Source organism: Otolemur garnettii, unplaced genomic scaffold (genome assembly GCF_000181295.1).
Source record: "Otolemur garnettii isolate 467f Iridium unplaced genomic scaffold, OtoGar3 scaffold00031, whole genome shotgun sequence".
NCBI classification, from domain to species: Eukaryota; Metazoa; Chordata; class Mammalia; order Primates; family Galagidae; genus Otolemur; species Otolemur garnettii.
In genome coordinates, this window is record NW_003852426.1 from 3795704 (window position 1) to 3822428 (window position 26725).

Below are 26725 nucleotides of genomic sequence, written 5' to 3' on the forward strand. Positions count from 1 at the left end.
AAAAAAAAAAAAAAAAAAGAAAGAAAAAGGACAGAGGATACCAGAGGATGGGAAGGGTAGGAAGAAGGGAGGGACATAGAGAGATTTATTAAAGGATACAAAATTACAGCTATGTAGGAGGAATAAGTTCTAGTATTCCATACCACTGGAAGATGACAATAGTTAACAATAATAAATATTTTCAAATAGCTAGGAGGATAATCTTCCCAACACAAAGAAATAATAAATGTTTGAGATGATGAATATGTTAATTACCTTGATCTGCTCACTCTATACCATATATTTCATAATATCACTATGCACCCCATAAATATGTACAATTATTATTTGTCAACTTAAAATAATAAATAATATGAACGAGAATATACATACTGTTTCAAAATTGTTTAGGCCAGCAGTTCGCAACCTGTGGGTCATGACCCCTTTTTAACAATGAAAATACACTGTGGCATTAGGAAGATTGAGAACCACTGGTTTAGGCTATGCATGAGCAGACAGTTTTAGTGAATCAAAATTATATCTGGAATTCTGATCGTAAATAAGCCTGGAAAATTTGCCTGACTAAAGTGTGACCCACTTCTACACCACTGTTCCCAGCTTTGCTATTCCCTGCTCCTGTTGCAGCCAGATATCCCTTGAATTGCAAGACCACCAAGATCCCATGATCCAATGTTGCTCTCATTTATATTGGCCTTTGGGAGAGAAAGAAAAAGGGAGATGGAGGAAGATGATTCATCCTTAGCCCTACTGTCCTATATTATGAGCTGAATTGTGCTCCCTTCCCCCAAAATTCATGTGTTGAAGTCCTAACCCCTGAAACTTCAGAATGTGACAGTATTCTAAGTTAAGGTCTTTAAAGAGGAATTAAGTTAAAATGAGGTCATAAGTTGGGACCTAATTCAATCTGATTGATGGAGGAGATTAGGACATCCATGCAGAGAGTCCAGGTGAGGACTCGGGGAGAAGACGACCGTCCACAAGTTTACAGAAACAAATGCCTCAGAAGCAACCAACCCTGTTGACACCCTGATCTCAGACTACTGGCCTCCAGACTGTGAGACAATAAATTTCTATTGTTTAATCCAGGCAGCTTGAGGTACTTCTATGGCAGCCCTAGCAAACTAATACATCCTCCTGTATTTGGACCCAGGCCATTCTTATTAGTTACAAGAATGTAAAGAAATGACTGTAACATTTAACAAGACTTTACAGAAGACTTGGGCAGAATTGAACAAAATGACAATAGAAAACATTTCAATTCTGATACTGGGTATTATGGAACTTAGAGACCACAGGCTTAAGCCCATCTAAGGGTTTTCCAACTAGAAACAGACCTGGTGTGGCTCATGTTACCAATGCCTGCCCATATTCCTTGGGCTTTACCACTGCAGTGAACACTGGCTAGGCTTCTGACTACAAGCATTTGGATCTCTTTCCTGAAGATTTTCTCAAAAGCCACAGAGAACTACTCTGCTCCACTCATAGCAGACCAGAAGGGCCAGGGAGTTCACATGCCAGGGAGCAGCTTTCAACCAATGATTGACAGGAGCTGATGTGCAATTATCCAGCTCCCTCATTCCTTGGCCAGGAACTTTAAAACATGTGCTTTCCTAGAATTTTAATAGGGGTTAAGTTCCAGCCATTCATCCTTTATTGGCTGTTTTCCCTTCCCCATCTAACTTCTCCCAGTCAGCTACTGAAGTTTCATGCACTTCCAAAATAAACTGCTCTCACTCACATCCTCGTGCCAGGGACTGCTTCTAGAAGAAACCAAACTAAGGTACCTGGCTGACCTTTTATTTGATTTAAAACAATAAAGGAGGGGCAGGCCCAGTGGCTCACACCTGTACTCCTAAACACTCTGGAGGCCGAGGAGGGTGGATTGCCTGACCTCACAGGTTTGAGACCAGCCTGATCAAAAGTGAGACCCCGTCTCTAAAAATAGTCAGGTGTTGTGGTGGGCTACTTGGGAGGCTGAGACAAGAAGATCGCTTGAGTCCAAGAGTTAGAAGTTGCTGTGAGCTGTGATGCCAGAGCACTCTACGGAGGTGACAAATGAAACTCTGTCTCAAACAAACACACAAACAAAACAAAACAAAAAACAGTAAAGTACAACTTCTCTCTGCCTATTACCAAGAGAAAACTTAACCCTGGTGGTGCTTGGGTGTCCAGCACCCTATCTCTCATGAGCCCCTGACACTTTCCTCGCTAAGATCTACCCTTCCCCAACATGTAAGACTGTCCATTCTATTGAGCATTATGCAACGACAGTTTAGAAACTGTCAGAAATATTTTTATTTTGTTCAAACTTGTAATATTCTGTAGAAGATAAACAGCACATCCCCTCTGAAGATAAACAGCCCTGTACCCTACATTGTACCTGGCATTAAAACATCTGGTTATGAAAACAAAACAAAACAAAAATTTTATTATGTAGTCTGGAAATCCCTCCAACTTCCTCTTTATCATCAGTAATATTTTGGCTCTTATTGAAGTTGTGCTGCTTTGTTTCCTTTTAGAATCATTGTATCTAAATCTACAAAACACCCTGTTGAAGTTTTTCTAGATATTGCATTAAGGCTATAGACCATATTGGGGGAAACTGGCATTTTTATAATGTTGATGCTTCCTAACTATGAATATGGTATCTCTCTCTCCATTGATATAGCACTCTTTCAATGTATTTCAATGTTTTAAATTTTCTCCATTAAGACCACATGTGAGAATTTATTCCTGATTACAGTTGATCCTTTAACAACGCAGGGTTGGTGCACTGACTCTTCCTGTAGTCAAAAATCTGCATATAATTTTGACTCCTCAAAAACTAAACTACTAATAGTCTACTTTGACCAGAAGCATTAGTGATAACATAAACAATCAAATAGCACATATTTTGTATGTCATATGTATTATACATATATAGTCTTACAATAAAGTAACCTAGAGAAAAGATAATGCTATTGAGAAAATTGTAAGAAAGAAAAAATATTTACTGCTCATTAAGTTTAAGTAGATAAAGGTTTCCATCCTTGTCGTCTTCACATTGAGTAGGGTGAGGAGAAGGAGAAAGAGGAGGGGTTGGTCTTGCTGTCTCAGAGTGGGCAGAAGTGGAAGAAAATCTGCGTGTAGGCAGACCCATGCAGTTCAAACTCATGTTGTTTGAGGGTCAAATGTACCAAAGCCTTGTTATAAAAATATAACAGATATGATAAATATCATATTTCCTACATTTTTGTTTCTATAGAAAATACAATTGATTTTTCATCTATTTAGCAAATTGCTATGCTAAATGGTCTTATTAATTCTTGTGTTTTAGATTCTTTTGTTCTTTGCCGACAATCATATTATCTATGAATAATGAAAGTTGGCTTTCTTCCATTCCTATCCTTCTAACTTTTCTTCCTTGTTTTTCTTGGCCTGTTGTTTTAAAATCCCTTTTTCCATGCCTAAGTAGTAAGTAATCCCAATCTGTTATTTTCCATTTCACATTATAAAATTTGGCATCTGAAAAGGTCCTGCTTCTTTTTAGCTCAATGTCAATACTGGAATTTCAGTTCTTAGCCTTAAAATGCTGGTGAAAAAAAAATCCTCCGCAAAAAGGGAAAAATGTTCTCCCCTGCTCCTGAAGCTGGAGAGAACAATGAATGGCCTTTGCAAATGGTATTTCCAACAATCTGTCAGTCCTCTAGACTTCAAATATTTTGGATAGGACCTGATAAAATGACCTTTAACCTGTAAAACATCTGTAATCTTGACCACTCATCTTTCTTAATAATTTAGTTCTCTGGTGACAATGTTTGAACTAAAAATCTCCACCTTCAGAAAAGTGACTTGAGGATTTTCTCTGTCAAATCAGAAAAAAAAAATCATTGGCAGTTCCCTCCTCTCACCTATGCATAGAATAAAATGGTTCTACTGGATGTTTTATCAAAGGGAGTCTGAAAGACTGTGGAACGCCTAAACAGGGGAGGGAATGGAAACTTAGGGAGGGTGTTTCTGTGACTAAAATTGAGCATACAAGAAAGAAAGGGGAGGAAGCCAAATAAGATGAACCTCTATTTGGGCATCATTGGGACCCTGCTTGACTCCTCCATAGTTTTTCTTATGATAGCTCAATACTTTGTTGTTAAAGAATTATTTTTATTCAAAATCAAGAGCTATTGGAAAATTGTGGAGTTTTATTTTGTTGATCTCTCTCTTTCTCTCTCTCTACATACACATACACACACACACACACACACACACACACGAGGTCGAGGTCGGACAATTAAGTTCAAGAACTCACCCTAGGGAAAGTGCCTCATTGCCGACTATCACTATGGTCACCCTCAGAGTATTCCCCTTGAGAAGCTGTGCCTTGATGCCAGTGCCTAGTCCACCCTTCAGAGGTTTTTGGAACTCTTTTTCTGGAATGGCCATCAGAGCTCTTTTCATACGAGGTCTGACAATTAAGATCAAGAACTTATCCTAGAAAAAGTGCTACATACCTCATTGCTGAGTATCACTACGGTCACCTTTGAAATACTTGAAAGCTCAGCACCCAGGATTCCAGAACCTACTCCACCCTTCAAAGCTGTCCTACGATGACAGCTTTGATGGCCATTCCAAAAAAAAAGTTCCAAAATGCTGTTGATTCCCACAACTGTGCGACCTGAGGTTTCAGGTTATTCAGTCTGTTCAGGGACAGACGTTTCCCTCTGCTCTACTTGCCAGTCGGGGTGATTGGGGGTTTGTCAAGATGCTCATTTATTTCAAGCCAACTAAAATGGACTTAGATTCTAAGTCCTGGGTCCAGGCTGTGAAGTCTGGAGGACCAGAGAACGCAACCAGAAACCCAGCCTCCAGTTCTTTCTCGGACCCTCTGCAGACGTGCGCAGGTGGGTGGAGAACTAAGGTGAGAAGCCAGTGGGTGGGACGGAGAGAAACTGCCCTCCAGAGGGAGAGCCCGTGCTGTACCTCTCCCCCACCCCTCGTCCGCATCCCGTCCTCCAGCTCTGTCCCCTCGGCCCCTTTCTCCACTCGGCCAGGTCCCCGGCTTTTCTATCCTCACCCCCACCCCTGGCACCTGCTTCTCTCGCTGCAGATGAATAATTCGCCACCCGCGTAGGGGCCACTCAGGAGCTTTGAGGCGCGGGGAGTTTAGAGGCTGCCAGGTCCAGAGTCCGCAGAGGTGCGAGTCAGGTCTCGGGGGCCACAGCAGCTGCTCCGGGGTTCTCTTTTCCGGGACTTTCCCGCGTGTGGCGTTGTGAGGGGCGGTGGGACGGAGCCTGGGAGCTAGGAGCTGGGACTGCAGCCGCGCGAAGCGAAGCGAACCACAGCCCTGGGAGCAGGACAACGCAGACTCCCCGAGAGAACCTCGGAGCCAGCCCTCTACTTCCGTCAGAGCGAAGGGACGGGGACTAAGCGCTGGGCTTGTGTGGCCACCAGGGGCGCCCTCAGGTACCCGCCGGCGCAGGCTTCCCCGTGGGAGCGCAGAGGACTATGCAGGTGGGGCCTGCGGCGTTCCTCCCGCCCCACCCGGCTGAGCCCAGATTGACGTTCAGCCGCGACAATCACAGCCCCAGCGCCTGGGGTGAGTAGGGCTGGGACCCTTTCCGCGCCAGCCGAGGCGGATCCAAGGACGACACCTCTTCAGCGCACCTGCCCAGGCAAGGTGGAACCCTGACTAGTTCTCCCAGTCCGCTCCTCCTGCCGCCCACGTTGAGATGTCTTCACCCAGGCCTGGATGCCTGGCCCCGGGCGGACACTGCGAAAGCCCAGGCTCTAGGCGGGGTGCTTATTATGCAAAGTCCCAGAAGGCCTACCCTGGAGGAAGAGGGCTTCCGGTGGCTCCTTGAACACATGGAGAACGTGCTAGAAATGATAAAGCAGGGTGAGATTTAGGAGAGCGATTGCGTCCCCCAGAGGGCGCCCCCTGGGATAGCGAGGAAGGAGCACGGACTTCTAGATTCCTCTCGGTTCCCTCGGTGAGGCCCTGGGGTGAGGCTGGGGAGAGAAATGAGACTGGGTCTCCTTTCTGCCCCCTCTCCCCAGCTGGTGGAGAAGAAAAAAGGGGAGGGAGAAGGGTCTGTCCAGGACTTGAGTCCCTTTACTTGTGGAAGATGTATGTACTCCAAGTGTCTCTGTTCTGGAGAGATCAGGAAAAAAAACTCCAGGTCTTTGGGAATGGTCCCAGGAGAACACATCAGGCGGTATATTTATCCCTTCATTCTTCCAGTGTTTGGCTGTAACTTTTTTCCGTTAACCTAAGGTGGCCTTGTGTCGGGTTTGTGCAGCAGCCGTTTTCTCTGTCACACACCACCCTCTGGGCCTCACTTCTTCCCCCAAACCCCCCTACTTTGAGCTGCTACTTAAACTTGGTCTGGTTTTGCCTACACTGTTCGGCGGAGAAGCTCGCGTACCGCCCCACCCCATCCCTCAGGACCAGCGCTTCCAACTCAGCACCTTCTTCTCTGAATCTAGAACCTGCTTTGAAATCTGAATATTTCCCATACACCTATGTGGTGGTTGAGGTTGGGAATCAAGTGTCCATTCTCAGCATGGTTACATGTGCCTCCATTGAGGGGAGGAGGCTTCAGAATTTCTCCTGCCCCTACTTGTGTCTCTCCTTCTGCCCTCTCTCCTTACCCTCCCTCCCCCCAGCCCCGCCCGGCCTCGGGAAATGAGTTTTATTCCTGTGCCATTTCTTCCACACGGGGCACTAACCGGCCTTAGCACACGCATTGCCAGAGCTGGAAGAGAAACAAGCCTTCGGATTTCGGATTTATTCCGATTTTGGAATATCTGCATATACATAATGAGGTATTTTGGGGATAGGACTCAAGTCTAAATACGAAATTCATTTATGTTTTATATACACCTTACACACATAGTCTGAAGGTAGTTTTATATGATATTATTAATAATTTTGTGTATGAAACAAAGTTTGCATTAAGTACAGTACTTGTGTGTGGAATTTTGTACATGTGGCATCACGTTGGCACTCAAAAAGTTTTGATTTGGGAGCATTTCATATTTTGAATTTTCAGGTTAGGGATGCTCAACTTATAATACAGATTTAATAGATAAAAGTACTAAAGGTATACATTTTTTTTTTTTTTGAGACAGAGTCTCACTTTGTTGCCCTCGGTAGAGCGCTGTGGCATCACAGCTCACAGCAACCTCAAACTCTTGGGCTCAAGCCATTCTCTTGCCTCAGCTTCCCAATTAGCTGGGACTACAGGCGCCTACCACAACACCCGGCTATTTTTTTGTTGCAGTTGTCATTGTTTAGCTGGCCCAGGCCAGGTTCAAACCCATCACCCTCAATGCATGTGGCTGGCGCCATAACCACTGTGCTATAGGCACCTAGCCAAGGTACACATTTTCAAAAAGTAAAATTTAAATGTAAATGTATCTCTTAATGAAGTGAATAGGAACTTTAGTTCCCCAATTTCAAGTTACTTATTATTATAATGATGCTAAGGCTGGGTTCTACTAGTATTTTTCAATTAAAAAATTTTTAACATAAAAGAACAAGGAGTCTTTTTTATGTAAATGACTAGATGAGAATAGAAAGAATTTTGGTGAGCCAACTTCAATTCTTAAAATTTCTTGGGCCAGTGCCTGTAATCCCAGCACTGTGGGAGGCCTAGGTGGATGGATCGCCTGAGCTCACAAGTTTGAGACCAGCCTAAGCTACAGTGAGACCCCCACCTCTAAAAATAGCCTGGTGTTAATGGCAGGCACCTGTAATTCCCAGCTACTTGGGAGGCTGAGGCAAAAGAATAGCTTGAGCCCAGGAGTTTGAGGTTGCTGTGAGCTCTGATGCCATAGCACTCTACTGGGGATAACAAAATGAGACTCTGCCATAAATAAATAAATGAATGAATAAATAAACAAAATAAAAATTTTAAATTTCTTCTTAATTGAATACCAAAAGTCACACAATGAGCTACTGTTAAATACTATTTTTAATACCTGGTCAGCTAACAACTCAGGTGTAAAGTTCTTCTTCAGTTTTGTTAAAAGCAAAGAACTAGAAACCACCTGATTTGCAAAACTATTTTTCCATGTACCTTGGGTTCTTTCACTTTTTGGTTCTTAGAACTATATAGTTCTATAGAACTATACTGAAAAGACTTTACAAAATCTTATAAAATAGTAATCATACCTGTTATCCTTTCACTTAGAGACTCTTTGTAAAATTCAAATTAGCTGAAACTGTGGCTAAAAAGCAAAAACCAAAAGAATCCCACAAAATTGGGATCAAAAATCAATAGGTTCTGAATAAAGATATCTTCCCATTTTTTTATGTCATCTGAAAGTGTCTTTTAAAAGTATGCCTGAAGGCTGGTGTGGTGGCTCATGCCTGTAATCCTAGCACTCTAGGGGGATTGCCTATGCTCAGGAGACCAGCCTGAGCAAGACTGGGACCTGGTCTCTAAAAGTAGGCGGGCATAGTGGCAGGTGCCCGTAGTCCCAGCTACTTGGGAGACTAAGGCAAGAAGTTGCTTGGGAGGCCTAAGCCCAAGAGTTTTTTGTTCTTTGATTTTGTTGTTGTTGTTTGTTTGTTTTGAGACAGAATGTCACTTTGTCATCTTCGGTATCGTGCCATGTCATCAAAACTCACAGCAACCTCAAACTCTTGGGCATAAGCCATTCTCTTGCCTCAGCCTCCCAAGTAGCTGGGACGATGGGTGCCTGCCACAACACATGGCTATTGTTTTTTTAATTTTGTTTTTGGAGACAGGGTCTTGCTCTTGCTCAGGCTAGTCTCAAAGCCCTAAACTCAAGCAATCCACCTGCATGAGCCACTGTGCACACCCCGAGCCCAAGAATTTGAGGCTGCTGTGAGCTATGACTCCACAGCACTCTACCCAGGGTGACAAAGTGAGACTCTAAATAAATAAATAAGACTGAGATGGGTACTTTATATGTGTGTGTGTATAATTTCATTGTATAAAATGATTAACTTTATAATCATGCATTTGACAGATGCAGAACAATATATCAATATTCAAGAGAGAAATGAATCCAAAAGAAATGGATTTCTAAAGTTTAGGGCACTGTATCCAATATTGAATTTGGAAACATTTTGTTTTGTATCCATGTACAAATAAATTTCTGCTTTTAAGAGCATCATTTAATCCACTTAGTGGAAATCAACCCCAAAATGAAGAGAAACTATCACATCATTAACAAGTATGGGTTTACAGAAATTCTATTACTGATTGCAGTTCACATTATTTATAGCAGACTCCACAAAAAATTTTCATGAAGTTAATCTGACTCTAGTGGATATATGATAAAAAAAAAATAAATGAGAAGAGAAGTAACAGCACACTGTAGACTCATACCTAAATAAAAAGATACACTGATATGATCCAGTGATCTTCTGGTAAAAGTTAATGCAAATATTCTTCCTATGATTCTGAGTTGGTTCAAGACATTGAATACTTCAAATATTTGTTCGTTTACTCCAGGATGTGAGTTCATTTGTCAGAAATTAATATGGAGCCTTTGCCTCCATGGCCTTGAAATAAAGCATGTTAAGCAGCGAAGTGCAGATAAGATATAGGTGAGTGGGAGAATTCGCCAAGATCTTCAAAAGTACCTAGAGTGCTTTGAAACAAGTTATTATTTATTCACATGCTTTTTACAAATTTAGACTGTTCTAATTCTAACACAAATAAAGATCAGAACCTCAACACAGCTATATCATTTGAATGAAATTTTAAAAACTATCACCTTCCGGCTCGGTGCCTGTAGCTCAAGCGGCTAGGGTGCCAGCCACATTCGCCAAGGTGGTGGGTTCAAATCCAGCCCAGGCCCGCCAAACAACAATGACAACTACAGCCAAAACATAGCAGGGCATTGTGGTGGGTGCCTATGGTCCCAGCTACTTGGGAGGCTGAGGCAAGAGAATTGCTTGAGCCCAAGAGTTTGAAGTTGCTGTGAGCTGTGATGCCACAGCACTTTACCCAGGGCGACAGCTTGAGACTCTGTCTCAAAAAAAAAAAAATCACCTTCTGTATTCCATATTTTTTACAAAAACAAAGAACCAAAGGAGCCTTTTTTTTTTTGAGACAAAGTCTCACTCTGTCGCTCTGGCTAGAATGCAATGGCATCACAGCTCATAGCAACCTCAAACTCTGAGGCTCAAATGATCCTCTTGCTTCAGCCTCTTGACTAGCTGAGACTATTGGCACCGACCAGGCCTCCCAGAGAGTTTTCCTATTATTAGTAGAGACGAACTCTTGCTCTTGCTCAGGCTTGTCTTGAACTCCTAAGCTCAAGCAATCCACCTGCTTCAGCCTCCCAGAGAGTTAGGATTACAGGAGTGAGCCACCACACCCAGCCAGCTGTTTATTCTTTACAATAGTCAGGCAAGGAAACATCAAAATTATCAAGTGAAAAATGTTCAACATTTTATAATAGCATATCTTTCCAAGGAAATATCTGCATCTGGAAAAGCATAACATAGACCAAAACTCCCTAATTTTTTGTGCCACACGTCACCTTTAACATAAATGCTCAATCTCAAGCATTATTGACAAGTGGGGTTAAATAGTTCTTTATCATAGAGGACCATCCTGGATGTTGTAGGATGTTTAGCAGCACCCCCAGCCTTTCCCAATAGTTGCCAGTGGTACTGACCCCAACTGCTCTCCCAAATATGTGACAACTAAAAATGTCTCCTGATATTGCAAATATTGCAAAATGTCTTATGGAGGGGCAAAATCACCTCTGGTCAATTGACCCTACCAGAAATATACACATATGACAAAGAAGGACACAAAGCTGGGTTGAAAAAGGCTTCCTGACCACAGGTTTCAACTTATCCTTTTGTTAGTACTCAGAAATATTTTACTCCCAGGGCAAACTCATTCTATGAGTCCTGTATCACCCTGATACCAAAATCAGACAAAGACACAGCAAAAAAGGAAAACTCTAGGCCAATATCTCTGGTGAACATCTATGCAAAAATTCTCAACAGAATACTAGCAAACCTAATTCAATAACACATTAAAAAGAATTATTCATCATGATCAAGAGGAATTCATCCCAGGGATGCAAGGATGATTCAACAGACCCAAATTAATCAATGCGATACAAGATATCAACAGAATGAAGGACAAAAAACATACGATTATTTCAAGTGATGCTTAAAAGCATTTAATAAGATTCAACATCTCTTCATGATAAAAACTCTCCAAAAACTGGGTATAAAAGGAATTTACTTCAACATGATCAAAGCCATATATGACAGACCCACAGCTATTACCATACTGAATGGGTAAAAACTGAAAGCCTTTCTATAAGATCTGGAAGATGCCCACTTTTGCCACAGTTATTCAACATAGTACTGGAACTTCTAGCTAGAGCAATCAGACAAGAGAAAAAAACAAAGGATGTCAAAAAGGGAAAGGAAGAAGTAAAATTGTCCTTGTTTGCAGATGATGTGTTCTTATATGTAGAGAAAAACTAAAGACTCCACCCAAAATTTCTTAGAACTGATAAATTCAGTAAAGTTGCAGGATACACAATCAACATCAAAAAAATCAGTAGCATTTTTATATTCCAACAGTAAACAATCTGAAAAAGAAACCAAGAACAATAACCAATAATGTACAATAGTCACAAATAAATAAAACACTTAGAAATAAATTTTAACCGAAGAAGTGAAAGGTCTCTGGGATGAAAACTATAAAACATTGATGAAAAAGTTAAAGAGGACACACACACGCACACACACAAAAAAAAAGGGGGGGGAGGGTTGATAGTCCATGCTCATGGACTAAAAAAATCAATACAGTTAAAATGTCCATATTCTCCAAAGCAATCTATAGATTCAATTTAATCCCAATCAAAATACTAATGACATTATTCACAGAAAAAAAATCCTAAAATGTATACGTAACCACAAAAGACCCAGAATGACCAAAGCCATCCTGAGCAAAAAGAACAAAACTAGAAGAATTACTTTACCTGGGTGGTGCCTATAGCTCAGTGAGTAGGGTGCTGGCCGGATATCCTGAGGGTGGGAGGTTCAAACCTGGCCCCAGCCAAACTACAAGAACAACAACAACAAAAAAAAAAATAGCCAGGCATTGTGGTGGGCACCTGTAGTCCCAGCTACTCAGGAGGCTGAGGTAAGAGAATCACCTATGCCCAAGAGCTGGAGGTTACTGTGAACTGTGATGCCACAGCACTCTACTAAGGGTGACAAAGTGAGACTCTGTTTCTAAAAAAAAAAAAAAAAAATTACATTACCTGACTTCAAATTATATTACAGAGCTATAATAACCAAAACAGCATGGCACTGGCATAAAACAAACACATAGACCAATGAAACAGAATAAAGAACCCAGAAATAAATCCACACATCTATAGTGAATTTATCTTTGACACAGGTGCCAAGGACAGTCTCTTCAATAGATGGTGCTGGGAAAACAAGATATCTAAATGCAGAGAAATGAAACTAGACCCTTATCTCTCACCATATTAAAAAATCAAATCAAAATTGATTAAAGACTTAAATGTAAAACCTGAAACTATGAAAACACTAAAATAAAACATTGGGAAAATGCTTCAGGACATTGGTCTGGGCAAGGACTTCTTGTGTAATACCCCCAAAGCACAGGCAACCAAAGCAAAATTGAACAAATGGGATCACATCAAACTAAAAAGCTTCTGCACAGCAAAAGAAACAATCAACAAAGTGAAGAGACAACCCACAGAATGGGAGAAAATTTTGCAAACTGTATGACAAGGGATTAATATCTAGAATATATAAGGAGCTCCAACATCTTGGTAGTTTTTAAGATATAATTCAAGCTTTTAGGAACAGAGCCAATCCATAAAACAATAAAGAGAAATGTTTCCAGTATGAATAGACACAAAAGACACTGATACTAAATGTCAGAACTATTTTTTTAACAGCCATAAAAAATAAGCATTCACTATATGATTCTTAAATAAAATTATTGGCCAATTATAGCCTATAGGTGTCTGCAGATACCTCACTAAGGGCTGGGAAACATTTTGTCAGAAGGCAGTAGTATTTAAATTTCTATCTTACATTTCTTTCCTTCTGCACGTGCATTTTTGTCCTATTGTTACTGGAATTTCTTTCTTCAGCAGGTCCCTGGTCTCAGGATTTCTTTTTTTTTTTCTTTTCTTTTCTTTTTTCTTTTCTTTTCTTTTTTTTTTTTTTTTTTTGAGACAGAGCCTCAAGCTATCCCCCTGGGTAGAGTGCCATGGCATCACAGCTCACAGCAACCACCAACTCCTGGGCTCAAGCGAGTCTCCTGCCTCAGCCTCCCAAGTAGCTGGGGCTACAGGCACCTGCCACAACGCCCGGCCATTTTTTTTGTTGTTGTTGTTGCAGCCATCATTGTTGTTTGGTGGGCCCGGGCTGGGGATTCGAACCCACCACCTTAGGTGTATGTGGCTGGCGCCTTAGCCACTTGAGCCACAGGCACCGAGCCTGGTCTCAGGATTTCAAGAATGAATCCAGGGACCACGGATCAGTTGTAAGATAGGATTTATTAGCCAAAGAGTAATACAGAAAAACACCAGAGCTCCTGGCCCAGGGAAAGACCTAAGTGGGAAAATCTTTTTTTGTCTGGGTGTATATAGTCGCATGTGTCTTTTGTAGTTACACTTGGCCAGGACTTTGTAACAAATGAATGGATACAGTCCCTTCCCTGAGGCAATGTGAATGAACTCATTAAAGAATGGATATCATCCCTTACCCAAGGGGCAAGGTGAGTGAGCCATTCCCTTCCTGAAATTGCTAGGCCTGGGAAACTTACTTGAAATTGCCCAGGCCTAAGAAACTAACATGAAATTGTCCAGCCCCCCCCAAGGAATTGGGGGAGGGTGGTCCTTGTTCATCACTGAATGGAACCCTGTATCTATCTCCCTTAGGCCTGTGAAATGCTCACAGGGGAATAGCAGCCAGAGGGGGGCTCTCTAGGTCCAAGGATAATTCTGAGGTTGGCATGGGCAGCCGCGCTGGCTGTGTCATGGTCTCCCTCAACTTTCTAAGGATCTGAGGGCTTGCCTGCCACCCTGGTCTGTCTGTACCTCACTTGGTTCTCCAGCCCTTGCCATCCCTAAACCAGTGCATCAATAGCCCCAGGGGCTATGAGGCAGAGGGCAAGGCAGATCCTCCCAGGCTGGCCTGTGCAGCCCGAGCTGGGGTGCCACCCTCCCTGTATCACTATGTTCCGTATGTCTCCTTAATAGGCTATAACATGAACCTCAAACAAATGTTTTCTATTATTTGATCTACTTATTGAAATTTTTTTTCTGATTTTTGTTCAATTCATTTATCAGCTCTGATAGTCTGGATTTTCTCTCATTTTTCACTAATACGTTTTTTGTCTGTCACATAAAACTTAGTGATTACATACAGGCATGCATTGCTTTTTAAAAGCACTAGTTTACAAAACAGGGTATGCACACTACATGGTATATATAATGATCCCTGGGATATGGGAAGGAATTATTAAAATTTATATCTGGCAACTTTTAAACTTTCTATTTGTCATTTATAGTGAGTGTTGTAGTATATAAAATCAAATCATATGCTAGAACTTACGGATAATTTATAAATAAATAACTACATGTAGATAAGTATTCAACTATTTTTTATCAAAAGGGCTTTAGACTTTAGTGAAATTTTTCAACAGTTCAAAAGTGTGTTATTTCATCTGCATACTCGACTTGTGTGCTCTTCCCGGGAATGATGGCATCTTACTCATCTTACTCTGTCCAAAGGACCTTGTGTGTATAAATGGTACTAAATATTTATTGAATTCCACTGATAAACGATTCAGTTCTTCAGACTATCAAGCTAGCGAATACCCTTTGAACATGCTTTGGAAACATGTTCACTAAACCTAAGAATGTCTCAGAAAATTGTGTTAAAATTTTTTCCTCATTAAAAATTAATGAGGAAAAGATGTTTTTCTTTGTATTATCAGGAAAAAAGACAATGAAAAATAAACTTCAATAGTAAATTTAGAAATAATACTGAAAGATAGTAAAGCAGCAAGACATATTAAAGTTGTTATCAGCACCCTCAAACCAAAGAAATGTCCATTTGTCCTAGTTAATTCTTATTTGGACATGGTTTTTCATTGATAATAACTTATGATTAACACAAACAGCTTACCCATGCTTCTTGGAACTTAGTGGACATAAGAAATACTAAGAAGTAGATTTAAATGCAATGTCTTAGGCTCCAGTCCCAGGAATTCCGATTTCAGCAGGTCTAGAGGGGGTCCAGAAATCTGCACGTCCATCAAGTGCCCCAGAAGATTCTAATGCAGGTTCTCCCTAACACGGCCTTGAGGTAAATATCCTACATAGCCACATTCTATCCTGCCACCTGCCATGAAAATCTGATCAAAGAAACAGATCTAAGAACCCACCTACCAGTCCATTATGCCAGCCATCTTTTATTGCCAACTGTAATCAGAAGTGTGAAAAAATAGCCCCTGTTCTTTCTCTGGGTGTGACCACATTCCACATTCCCAACTGTGAAATGGTCCAGACACCTCGGTACTGGGCATGGACTCTGATCCTATTATCCCCAGCCCGTCACGGCTCCTCCCCATGCCAGCAGAGCATTTCATAACATTTATTGCCAAACTCTTCTTTGCTCCTGAGCCTTCTTGCTTCCCAAACTACTCCATGTAGCTGCTCCTTCTCCATCCATAAGGCAGACAATCTTCTGGCTCTCCTGTCATCCCCAACACGAGGAATCCTCATGAGAGGGATGCCCCAGAGTGTGACTAGGGGTCATCTCCTAAGACCTTTAACAAAACATGCCCAAAACACCTCTCAAATATATCCTTCCCTCCTATTTCCTCTTCTAGCCAATTAAACTTCTGTCCACTTAACAGTCTGAATGAGAAAATTGTATCCTGTGAGTTTTTAAGTCCTATCAAATCTACTTCAAAGCATCATTTCCTTGATTTCATTTTAGTCATTTCACTGATTTTATCTCCTTTGCTTCTAAATAGTGGTATAGCATATAAGGGCATTGAGTGTAGTAATGGGTTCAAAATTGGAGAAATAGATTTTGAAGGCATCTTTTTGCAGGTAAAGGAAAAGCCTTGATAAATTTTCAGGGGAGAGAAGACAGAGGAAAAACAGAATCAAATCCTAAGAAAATTCAAGGCATTGAACAATTGTAATGTTTTATTAACTATGATTTTATTTTGGTTCCAATTCTATCCAGAGAAATTTAGATGCTATGCCAGAATTTTAAGGCTTTGATGAAAGAATATTATGTGGTCTTCTAGTTACTACTTGCCTATTTACAATAGAATTTCAGCAATGAAGAGAAGGTTATTTTTATAGGGGCAAAATCCTACAATGCCCACTTTGTACAAATTACCTGTGTCTTGGGTTCAGATTAACAAACACACTCAAAAGACCTAATGAACTGTAATCTGACACATAAATCCTGTTTATGTAGCTTTGCAGAAGGATGTAAGACCTATAATACAACTTGTCACCCTGCCAACATCAAACACCTTCATCAGGAGTCTTTACATCGTCTAGGTGTCACTTCTCAACTCTTTCCTCTCATGAGAATGTACTTGGTTGCAACAGGTAAGACCACAGCAATTGTCATTCCAGGGTAGAAAAACCTCACACATGATGGGACCCACGGGACCTGGAATGCCAATTGCTGTGGTCTTACCTGAATGTGTCCTGTGGTTTTTCTGTGTGTGAGGTTTTTCTGCCCCGGAATGGGGGGCGGTGAATTCCAAGCCAAAGGGCACATTTGGGTGAACACAAGAAACACCTTACACGGCATCCTGTACTTGTGTCTCCCAGCAGGTTTTCATTCCATTCTGGGCATACTGGCCCACAAAGTCTAAATGCCGGAGTCTGCCCAGTAAAGATGTAGCTCACCAACCAGAGGTCACTTCCACAATAAAAAAGCTCACATTCCACATTTATCCCAGTACCGCACAAAGAAACAATAAGGATAAGATAACTTGAGTTCATCTTCCCATGGGAAAAAATTATCTTAAAACCACCGTTAACCCTCCAACCCACCAACACACATGGCCTGCTCCCACTCAGGACCTCATTAGGACAAAGCCTTGTAACGGCCCCTCCTGGTAGCAGCTACTGATAATTGCAGGGAAGGAATTGGGATAGGTGGCTATAAAGAGAAAAATCCTCATCATTTGAACAATTAAATCTAAAGAATGCAATCAATCCAACAAGCATTTGCCACAAGCCTAAGTCAAACACTGTCACATAGGGACTTGCATCTGCCACTCAGTCAAGATAGGCTGAGGAGAGGGTAGGGAGTGGAGACCAATGAGAAGATAGGAAGAAACAGGATTCAGGGACAGCCACAGCAAAAGTGCACTGAGTAACCAAATACCCTCAGTATTCAGCTAGGGTGGCCTAAAAGAGCTAATCTGAAAACATTTACAAGTCATATGAATGCTTCTAAATTAGAGAAAAGGCAGATTCAGCTCAATACATCTTAGAGACCACAAGGTTAAGACCATGTAGCAGTGTGATTATTGCCCCTTCTTCATAGTCTCCACCAAAACTAGCTGATATCTTCCTGGAAAAGACTCCTGAAAACATTCCTCCTGGATTTTGTGAAGTAAAACATCCCCCAAGGTATATCCAGTAAGGGCTCAATGGAGTACACAATTAGTGCTCAAGACATGCCTATCTCCTCCCTCTCTTGTTTGCCTCCCCCCATGAATCTCTAAGTCTCCTTTCTCTCCTGTCCCTGGAGCAGAGATGGATCAGAGTCCCTGCTTGCCACCCTACTTGGCACCAGGAAAAGAGAACTTCAGAACAGATATAACAGCACCTCAGTCCTGGCCACAACTGTAAGACTCTGGAAATCAGAAAGCTTCAGACCATGAGCTGTTAGGTGTCACCTGTCACTCTGTCTTTTAGGAACCAGAAATAAAGCTTCCAGTTTCTGTAAAATGGGAAATAGGTAAGTTCAGGCTCCCATCTCCCTCACCCAGAATTAATTTTAATAAAGATGGAGAAGCAAAAAGAAGCAAAGATTTGGGGAACTAGCAACAATGAAAACAACAAATTGGGCGCAGTAGCTCATGCCTGTGATTCTATTCTGGGAAGTCAAGGCGGGTGGATAGCTTGAGCTCATGAGTTTGAGACCAGCTTGAGCAGAAGTGAGACCCCCATTTCTACTAAAAATAGAAAAACTGAGGCAAGAGGATCACTTGAGCCCAAGAGTTGGAGGTTGCCGTGAGCTATGATGCCACGGCACTCTACCAAGGGTGACAACTTAAGACTCGGTCTCAAAAAATAAATAAATAATAAAATGTTTAGGACTTTCCAGGAGAGACAGAACTGCTATCTTGAACTGGTGTTGTGGGGCAGGGCTGTGTCCTGGGATGTAAGCAACAGTGGGAGAACAGACTTCAGGAAGACTTTCAAGATTCTCTTATGTCCTTCCCACTTGCCTTGAGACAATCATTGCCTTCCCTTCACACACACTCAGGCTGCAACAGGCCAGGCTGCTTGCATATGTGGGGTCATCCAGGGAGGAACTGATGAACTGGTGTGACCTCTTGGGTATCCTCTTCTGCACTGCTCACCACCACAGCCCCAACACAGGGAGCCTTTCTCCTCCCAGTTGTGCTTTTCCTAAGAGTTTCAAATGAGGAGAACCACGTGTTTCTGGGCTGTCTACCAGGGCAGGATCTGGAGGGACACAGACTAGAGCTTGATCTCCTCTCCTCCTGAAGACACATTACCCCACAGACTAGCTGTGCCCTCATGAGCTCACAGACCAACATAATTAGACAGCTAAGGTTAGAACCACCGAAAAACACAAGCAACAAACTGAACACCACCATATCTAATGCAGAATTGTGAAAAAGATGAACCTAGAACTTTTTTTTTTTTTTGAGACCGAGCCTCAAGCTCTCCCCCTGGGTAGAGTGTCGTGGCATCACAGCTCACAGCAACCTCCAACTCCTGGGCTCAAGCGAGTCTCCTGCCTCAGCCTCCCAAGTAGCTGGGATCACAGGCACCCGCCACAACGCCCAGCTATTTTTTGGTTGCAGCCGTAATTGTTTGGAGGGGCCAGGCTGGATTCGAACCTGCCACCTTAGGTGTATGTGGCTGGCGCCACTTGAGCCATAGGCGCCAAGCCGATGAACCTAGAACTTAGAGGTGACAAATGCATTTAGCAAGATATCAGAAGATACCAGCAACATAAAGCAAAACTAGTACCTCATAAAAATAAACAGATTATATGTTAAAACTATAACAGTAAAAATTACAAATATTATAAATTGAATAAGTAGCACAATGGATATAGTTAATAATACTTAGTGAGGTGAAAGATAAGGTTGAGGATGCTCCCAAAGACAGCAGAAAAGAATAAAGAGATGAGCAATACAAAATGTAGAATACAGGGTCGGCACCTGTGGCTCAGAGGAGTAGGGCACTGGCCCCATATGCCAGAGGTGGTGGGTTCAAACTGCCCCGGCCAAGAACTGCAAAAAAAAAAAAAAAAGGTGGGGGGCAGCGCCTGTGGCTCAAAGGAGTAGGGCACCTACCCCATATACCAGAGTTGGTGGGTTCAAACCCCGCCCTGGCCAAAAACTGCAAAAAAAAAGTAGAATACAAACAGAGTGCTAACATCTGGATAATAAGATAACTCACAGCAAGAGGGAAAAAATAGAAGAATAACTTCTTGAGAAAATAATGAGTAATGAATTTACCAATATTTTTAAAAGATGGAAGACCTCAGAATACAGAGCCCAAAGAGTTCTAAACAGGAGCAATAACAAAACAGCCACACTGTTTTGAGACTCCATTTTGAAAAGAAAAGAAAAGAAAAGAAAAGAAAAGAAAAGAAAAGAAAAGAAAAGAAATTTATCTGAAGAAAAGAATGCATTTTTTTTTGACGAAGTCTCATTTTGTCACCCTCGGTAGAGTGCGGTGGCATCACAGCTCACAGCAACCTCCAAGTCTTGGGCTCAAGTGATTCTCTTGTCTCAGCCTCCCAAATAGCTAGGACTAAAGGTGCCCACCACAATGCCCAGCTATTTTTAGAGATGAGATCTCACTCTGGCTCAGGCTGGTCTTGAACCTGTGAACTCAGGCAATCCACCCACCTCGGCCTCCCAAGTGCTAGGATTACAGGTGTGAGCCATTGCACCCAGCCTAAAAAAAAGAAATTTAAAATAAATGTAAGTGTGTGTCTTAAATTAAAAGCAACCATCATAGGAACAAAATTCATATGTGTAACTTTTAATTGAGAAGAAAAAAAATCAGTCTGTCAAGTGGAAAACAAGAAGAGGGAAGAAACATTGTAAAATAAACACAAAATGTGAAACAAGTTGCAAAAATAAGTCCTAATAGTGTCTTACCAATTAAAGACAATATTAAGGGTCTCATAATGGAGGAAATAAAAAAAACAAACCATGTGTGAATTACCACAAGTACTCTTAAAGCAGAAAAACACATAAAGATCAAAATTTAAAGGAGAAAAAAAGATTTATTTGCTGGCAAATACAAAACAAGGGACAATTGGGCAAGAATCTTAATATGTTAGGTAACTATAATAGCCAAGCCCCCAGCCCTTGATGCCCTCCCGAAGACCAGTGGGGAACAAGCCCCCTACCCTTGAAAAAGAAACCTCTCCTAGGCCTTTTAGTTCCTGCCCTCTCAAGGGTAGAGAAACAGCCTGAAATTAAAGAAGTATGCAGGGAGGGGTTGATTCCAAATAAAGCCCCAGGTAAAAAGATCCCAAGTTGTTCTCGGAAATTTACCCAACACTTGTTTTGTACCCCCTAAACTATATGTGACCCCCCCATCTTATGATCACGAAGTAATGTACTTGTGATGTATATGTACCCCCACCCAGAGTTGTGTAAACCTTTATGATGTACCCTTACCTTGGGACCCCTGAGCTATATTAAATTGTGCTAACCACTATGATTGGCTTCTGTATTGTGCTAGCTTGCGGACCCTGCAGAATAATAGTATAAAAGGCCTCTCACCCACCATTCGAGAATGCTTGTTGGCCCACCACAACAGCCCCCTGTAGGTGTATCAAATTATCAATAAATTTCTATTAATTAATTACATCTACAGTGAAGTCCATCCTTCTCTCACATCTACCATCCCATTTCATAACCAAATAGAATTTAAGATTAAAAATAAAGTACATGTGGCTCGGCGCCTGTAGCTCAAGCGGCTAGGGCACCAGCCACATACACCAGAGCTGGCAGGTTCGAATCCAGCCCTGGCCACCAAACAACAATGACAACTACAACCAAAAAAATAGCCAGGCATTGTGGCAGGTGCCTGTAGTCCCAGCTACTTGGGAGGCTGAGGCAAGAGAATTGCTTACGCCCAGAGTTTGCAGGTTGCCATGAGCTGTGACGCCACAGCACTCTATCCAGGGCGACAGCTTAAGACTCTGTTTCTAAAAAAAAAGAATGAATAAAAATAAAGTGCATAAAGGACAAAAGAAAAGATGTTTGCATAATTTAAAAAGACACAATAGAGCAAGAAGATATAGTAATCATAAAGAAATATAGACTCAACAATACAGCCTCACAATTTATAAAGCAATAACTAAAAGAACTATAGGTAGAAGTTGATTTTTTAAAAATGCATTTGGATTTTTGCAAACCCCTTTCAAAAACTTGTAGATAAACTATTAATAGATCAAGACAAAAGCCAGGCTCTTAAAGGCCAAAACAATAAAATGATTTAAGTTCAAACTATTTAAGTTAAAGACCTCAATAAATAAGAAACTGATAGGCTCTTCCAGATTAAACCTGACTAAAGATTCATGAAACTTAGTGAAATGCATGATTCTGGATTGCAGGGCAGAAGACTGGGGAGTGAGGAAAGCTACAATGATTTTTATTGGGAGAACTGGTGAAATTTAAATATTTACTGTGGATAACATTATATCCAAGTTAAATTTCCTGAATATGAGCATTCCCATGTGTTTATGTAAGACAATGTTTTAGGAAGTAGATTGAAATATTTAGCTGGGAAAAGGCATAATGTCTTCAACTTGCTCTAAAATGGTGAGAAAAAAACATTAGAAAGACAATCAGAGATGGGGAGAAAAAGAAAGCAAATGTGGCAAAATGTTAAAAATTATTGAACTTGGACAAGTGTATATAACAATTCTTTGTACTATTCTTGTAACTTTTCTACAAGGTTAAAATTGCTTCACAATAAAAAGTGTTAAAATGTCATAAATAACCTTGAGTTAAAAGAAAAAATAAAGTAAACAACACTTAAAATTAAATAACAATTAAAACACTACATATCAAAATGTGCTGGAGATATTAAAGCAGAACTTAAAGGGAAATTTTTTACCTTTAAATACACTTCTCAGGAAACAAAACAAAAAGTTAAAATCAAATGAGATAAGCATTCAACTCAAAAGTGAGGAAAAGAGGAACAGAATAAAGCTAAAGAAGGAAGGAAATAATAAAGATATGAATAGAGATCGAGTAAATAGAAAACTAAAAGCAGCAAAAGATTAATGAGAACGAAAGCTGGTCTTTGAGAAGATATTTATATACATGTATGTTGTTCCAGAAAATAGAATAAAAAACGAAATCTTCCCAGCTTATCATATAGAGGAATTTTTATTACAAAAACAAACAAGGAAATACAAGAAAGGCAAGTTATATGTCCACGCTTTTTAAAAACAAATATAACACCCTAAGTAAAATGTTAACTAAATAAAACCAATAGTTATTGTGTAACTACAGGATGAATAAATAGGGTTTAGGAATGCAAAGATTTTTATATCAACAAAACTCTCAATATATAATTCGCTATATTAGGGGATTAAGAGGAAAAACACAGGTAATGAAATAAATCAATTCTAGAAAACTAAGAATTTTTAAAATCTATCTTAAAAATTCTTAGAAAACTAGAAATAAAAGGGAAACTACTAGTTTGGTGAAAGTTGTAGTCCTACACTAGGATTCTGCTTCTGGAAAATGGAATAGACTTATTTTTTTTCTATTCCTCTCACTAAGTACGATTAAAACACCTGGACATTATATAGAAAGGTGGAGCAGAGAAGGCAGCTCAGCTAGGACCTCAAGGCCCGAGGACTGATACAGTAGTGAGGATGCAGTAGTGAGCTCCCTGGTCTTTCTTTTTTGCTTCATATCTTCCAGACGTGGGGCCACAGGAACTAGCAATTTGGAAAGACCAGCTATTTACATAGCACAAACAAAAAGCCCCAACTAAAAGCAAACAAACCAAAAGTCCTGATAATACTTGCCAGAAGACCAAGACAGAGGCAGCCTATCAAGATAGAAAACTTTTAGAAAATAATTGCTCTATTCCAGGCAAACACCGTAGAAATCACTGTGACCCCACTCCTATTCACACCAGAAAGACCAAATGGGAAACCTAGATGTTCCCTCTCTTGAAGCTGTAATGAGGCACCCTGTGGTGGTGTCCCAAAACACCAATTAGGACACTAAGAATTCCATTTCTGCCGACCAGTAATGAAATTCCCTACCCAAAATGTCAATGGACATGAGGACGTGGGAAAACACTTGCCCAGCAAAAAGGAAAATGACTAGCAGAAGTTCTCTAAACAGAATAGAAATGATAAAATAGGAACCTTAGAACACCAAAGAAAAGAAAGAACAAGGTAACCAAATATATGAGCAAATATAATAAATTTTTCTTCTTCCAAGTTTTCTAAAGTACATTTGATGGTTGGAGCAAAAATGGTAATACTGTCTGATGTGTTTCTAAATGTATGTAGAGGAAATATTTAAGACAATTATATTTTAAGTGGAGAGGGTAAAGGGATAGGGCATAAAAGGAGGTAAGATTTCTGTAATTAATTCAAATGTAAACGATTACCCCAATAGACTATGACAAGTTACATACATACGAAATACATAAATAACCACTTAAGAGTTATGCAAAAAAACCCTCAAAAACACCACTGATGAATAAAAATGGAATTATAAAAAGTGTTCAAGCCATGGAAAGGCAGAAAAAAGTAAACAGAGAAATGAAAAACAGAGAAAACAAACAGTAAATAAATAAAATGGCAGAATTAAGCACCACCATGATACTACACACTGTATTATATGCCACAAATTCATATGTTGAAGTCCTAACCCCAGATGGGACTGTCTTTGGAGATAGGGTCTTCTCAGATATAATTCAGATCAAATGAGGTCACTGATTTGATAGCATTAGTGTCTTTATAGGAAGAAGAAGACAGACTAGGTGCTCTCTCTGCTCTCTGTACTCCTCCCCTTCCTCTTTCTCTCTCACTGCCCTCCACCCCCATGTGAGGACACAGTGAAAAGTGACAACTCTGCAAGCCAGGAAGAGTCCTCACCAGAAACTAACCAGGCTGGCAGCCTGGTGTCAGACCTCCAGCCTGTAGCACTATGTTGTTTAAGCCCCTAGTCTATGATATTTGTTATGGCAACCTAATGCCATGCAAACTATACATATATTGATAATTACATTAAATGAAAATGGTCTAAATACATCAACTGCAAGATGGAGAAAGGCAGAATGGGTTTTAAAAAGGTTGACCAAATATATGTTATTTATAAGAAACCCAGTTCAGGTAGCACCTATAACCCAAGAGCTTGAGGTTGCTGTGAGTTGTGATGCCACAGCACTCTACCGAGGGTGATATAGGAAGCAATGCAATCGTTAATCAAAAGAAAATAGGAATGAGTATAATGAGCATACCACCATCAAATAAATACACCTGAAAGTGGTTTAGATAGTAAATTTTGTATGTGTTCTTACACCATTTTTAAGAAATTGGGTATATTTCTCTACACCTGAGATGACTGATCTGAAAGTAAAACTGCTATAAAATACCAATCACAATAGCAGCAAAAGTTATAAAGTGTCTAAGAATTAATTGAGCATACACAAGGCCACCATGAAAAAGTAAAATTTAAAAACCATTATAAAGACCAAACAAGATCTTTAAATAAGGAAATTTATAGATCCTATAAATAATAGGATGACTAATTGAGGAACTATGAATGTGAATAAATGAGGAAATATTCTCTGCTTTTGCATGGGATAACTTAATAACAAGAAATTGATTACGCTCAAATTTCTCTATAAGTTCAGTATAACCTCAATCAAAATTCAAGTGGAGCAAACAGAACTAGAAATTCTCCTGAATTCCCCAACAGGGAACAACAAACTTAGTTTTCTCTTGCTACTAACTTTTTTTCTCTATCCAAGCCCAAAAGAAGCCCAAATTTTGCACCTCTCTCTCGACTCCACAACACTGACTTCTATCCTCCCTATTGGGAATGTGCCTACGGTCCTCCATCTGTCCTTCCAGGCCCACCCTCTACACAGCTCCACCCTGGGGTCTGCCGGGGTTGAACCTGTATGGCAGGACTAGCTCTGTACTCCCTGGCTTCTTCTTGCTTTTGGCCTCAGCCTGAGAGCAGAGGGAGGAAGGGAATGAGGTCAAGGTTTCTAATCCCTTGGCTCCCTCCCTGCAAGGTCCCTTTAGGCGGCTATGTTCCTTGACTGAAGGACACTGCTCCCAGTGAAGTGGCAACTCTACAAGAACTTGCTCCACTAAGTCCTGATAACTCCTCCTGTCCTTGCCCTCTTTGGACCTCAAAGTAATAACAGCTCAGCTGCTGCTAGCTCTAGGTTACTGACTATTATACTCCACCCACTTCTTTGTAAATACTTCCTTATAAGTAAACTCTCCTTGAACTTTCCTATTTTGACTGTGTCATCTGTTTTCTGTTGAGACTCTGATATAACAAACGTCATTTCTTCAATCCTTGTCCCAGAACAGCCTGGTCAGGGGCTCTTGGAAGCAATGGAAGAGGAGTCGTCTAGTGAGCCAGTGAGTCCCTCTCTGGGAGCAATCTCTAAGGATTTGGGGTCTCTTCACTCTCTGCAGCCCCTGGGGACTGGTCTGGCCAAGGAGTGGCAGGAAGCACCAGGAAGAAAAGCCCCATTCCTCACTTCAAGGCAGTTTGAGTGCTCTTAGGATTGGCAGCATTCTTTCCAAAACCAAAGTGAAGGTGGCAATGAACTCCCTCTTTTGTCATCTGATTCGTCCAGTTTTACTTAGGAAACAGAATTACTTTAGAAAAATGGGTCTAAAATTAATTGTCCTAGACATTGAGATTAAATGTCAATTCTTACCTATTTCTTCAACATAAATGGGTAGAGTGGCAAAGAAAACCTGGAACCCAGAAGCATGTTCTCCTGGGAAGCGGGGAGGGGGACGACACTGAGAATAGCCACTCCCAATGAGTTTTATTCCCATTGTCTTTAATGGTCAAAAGAAGAACCTCAATTTTGGGAATAATACATTTCTTTTTGTTGTTGTTGTTGTTGTATACACTTCTGCATGAATAACTTTATTATTTGCTAACAAAAATTAGAAATTTTCTGGGATCTTCCAACAAGTTTTTTTTTTGAGACACTCTCACCCTGTCTCCTTCAGTAGAGTGCTGTGCCATCACAGCTCACGGCAACCTCAAACTTAGGTGATTCTTTTGCCTCAGCCTCCCAAGTAGCTGGGACTACAGGCGCCCACCACAACGCTCGGCTATTTTTTTGTTGCAGTTTGGCTGGGGCCAGCTTCAAACCCTCCACCCGGGTATTTGGGGCCAGCACCCTACCCACTGAGCCACAGGGGCCGCCCTTCCAACCAGATTTTTTAAAAATCTTA

The 26725-nt window shown here is 40.9% G+C and overlaps 1 protein-coding gene across 1 annotated transcript in view; it reads right to left on the minus strand.

Moving 5' to 3' along the window:
• The window catches only part of LOC105886924 (small ubiquitin-related modifier 1-like), a 32441-nt gene that overhangs the window by 4642 nt on the left and 1074 nt on the right, over positions 1 to 26725 (minus strand). The window contains exon 3 of the mRNA XM_023512811.1: positions 26194 to 26320. Within this exon, the coding sequence (XP_023368579.1) occupies positions 26194 to 26320 (127 nt within the window). The remainder of the gene's footprint in view (positions 1 to 26193; positions 26321 to 26725) is intronic.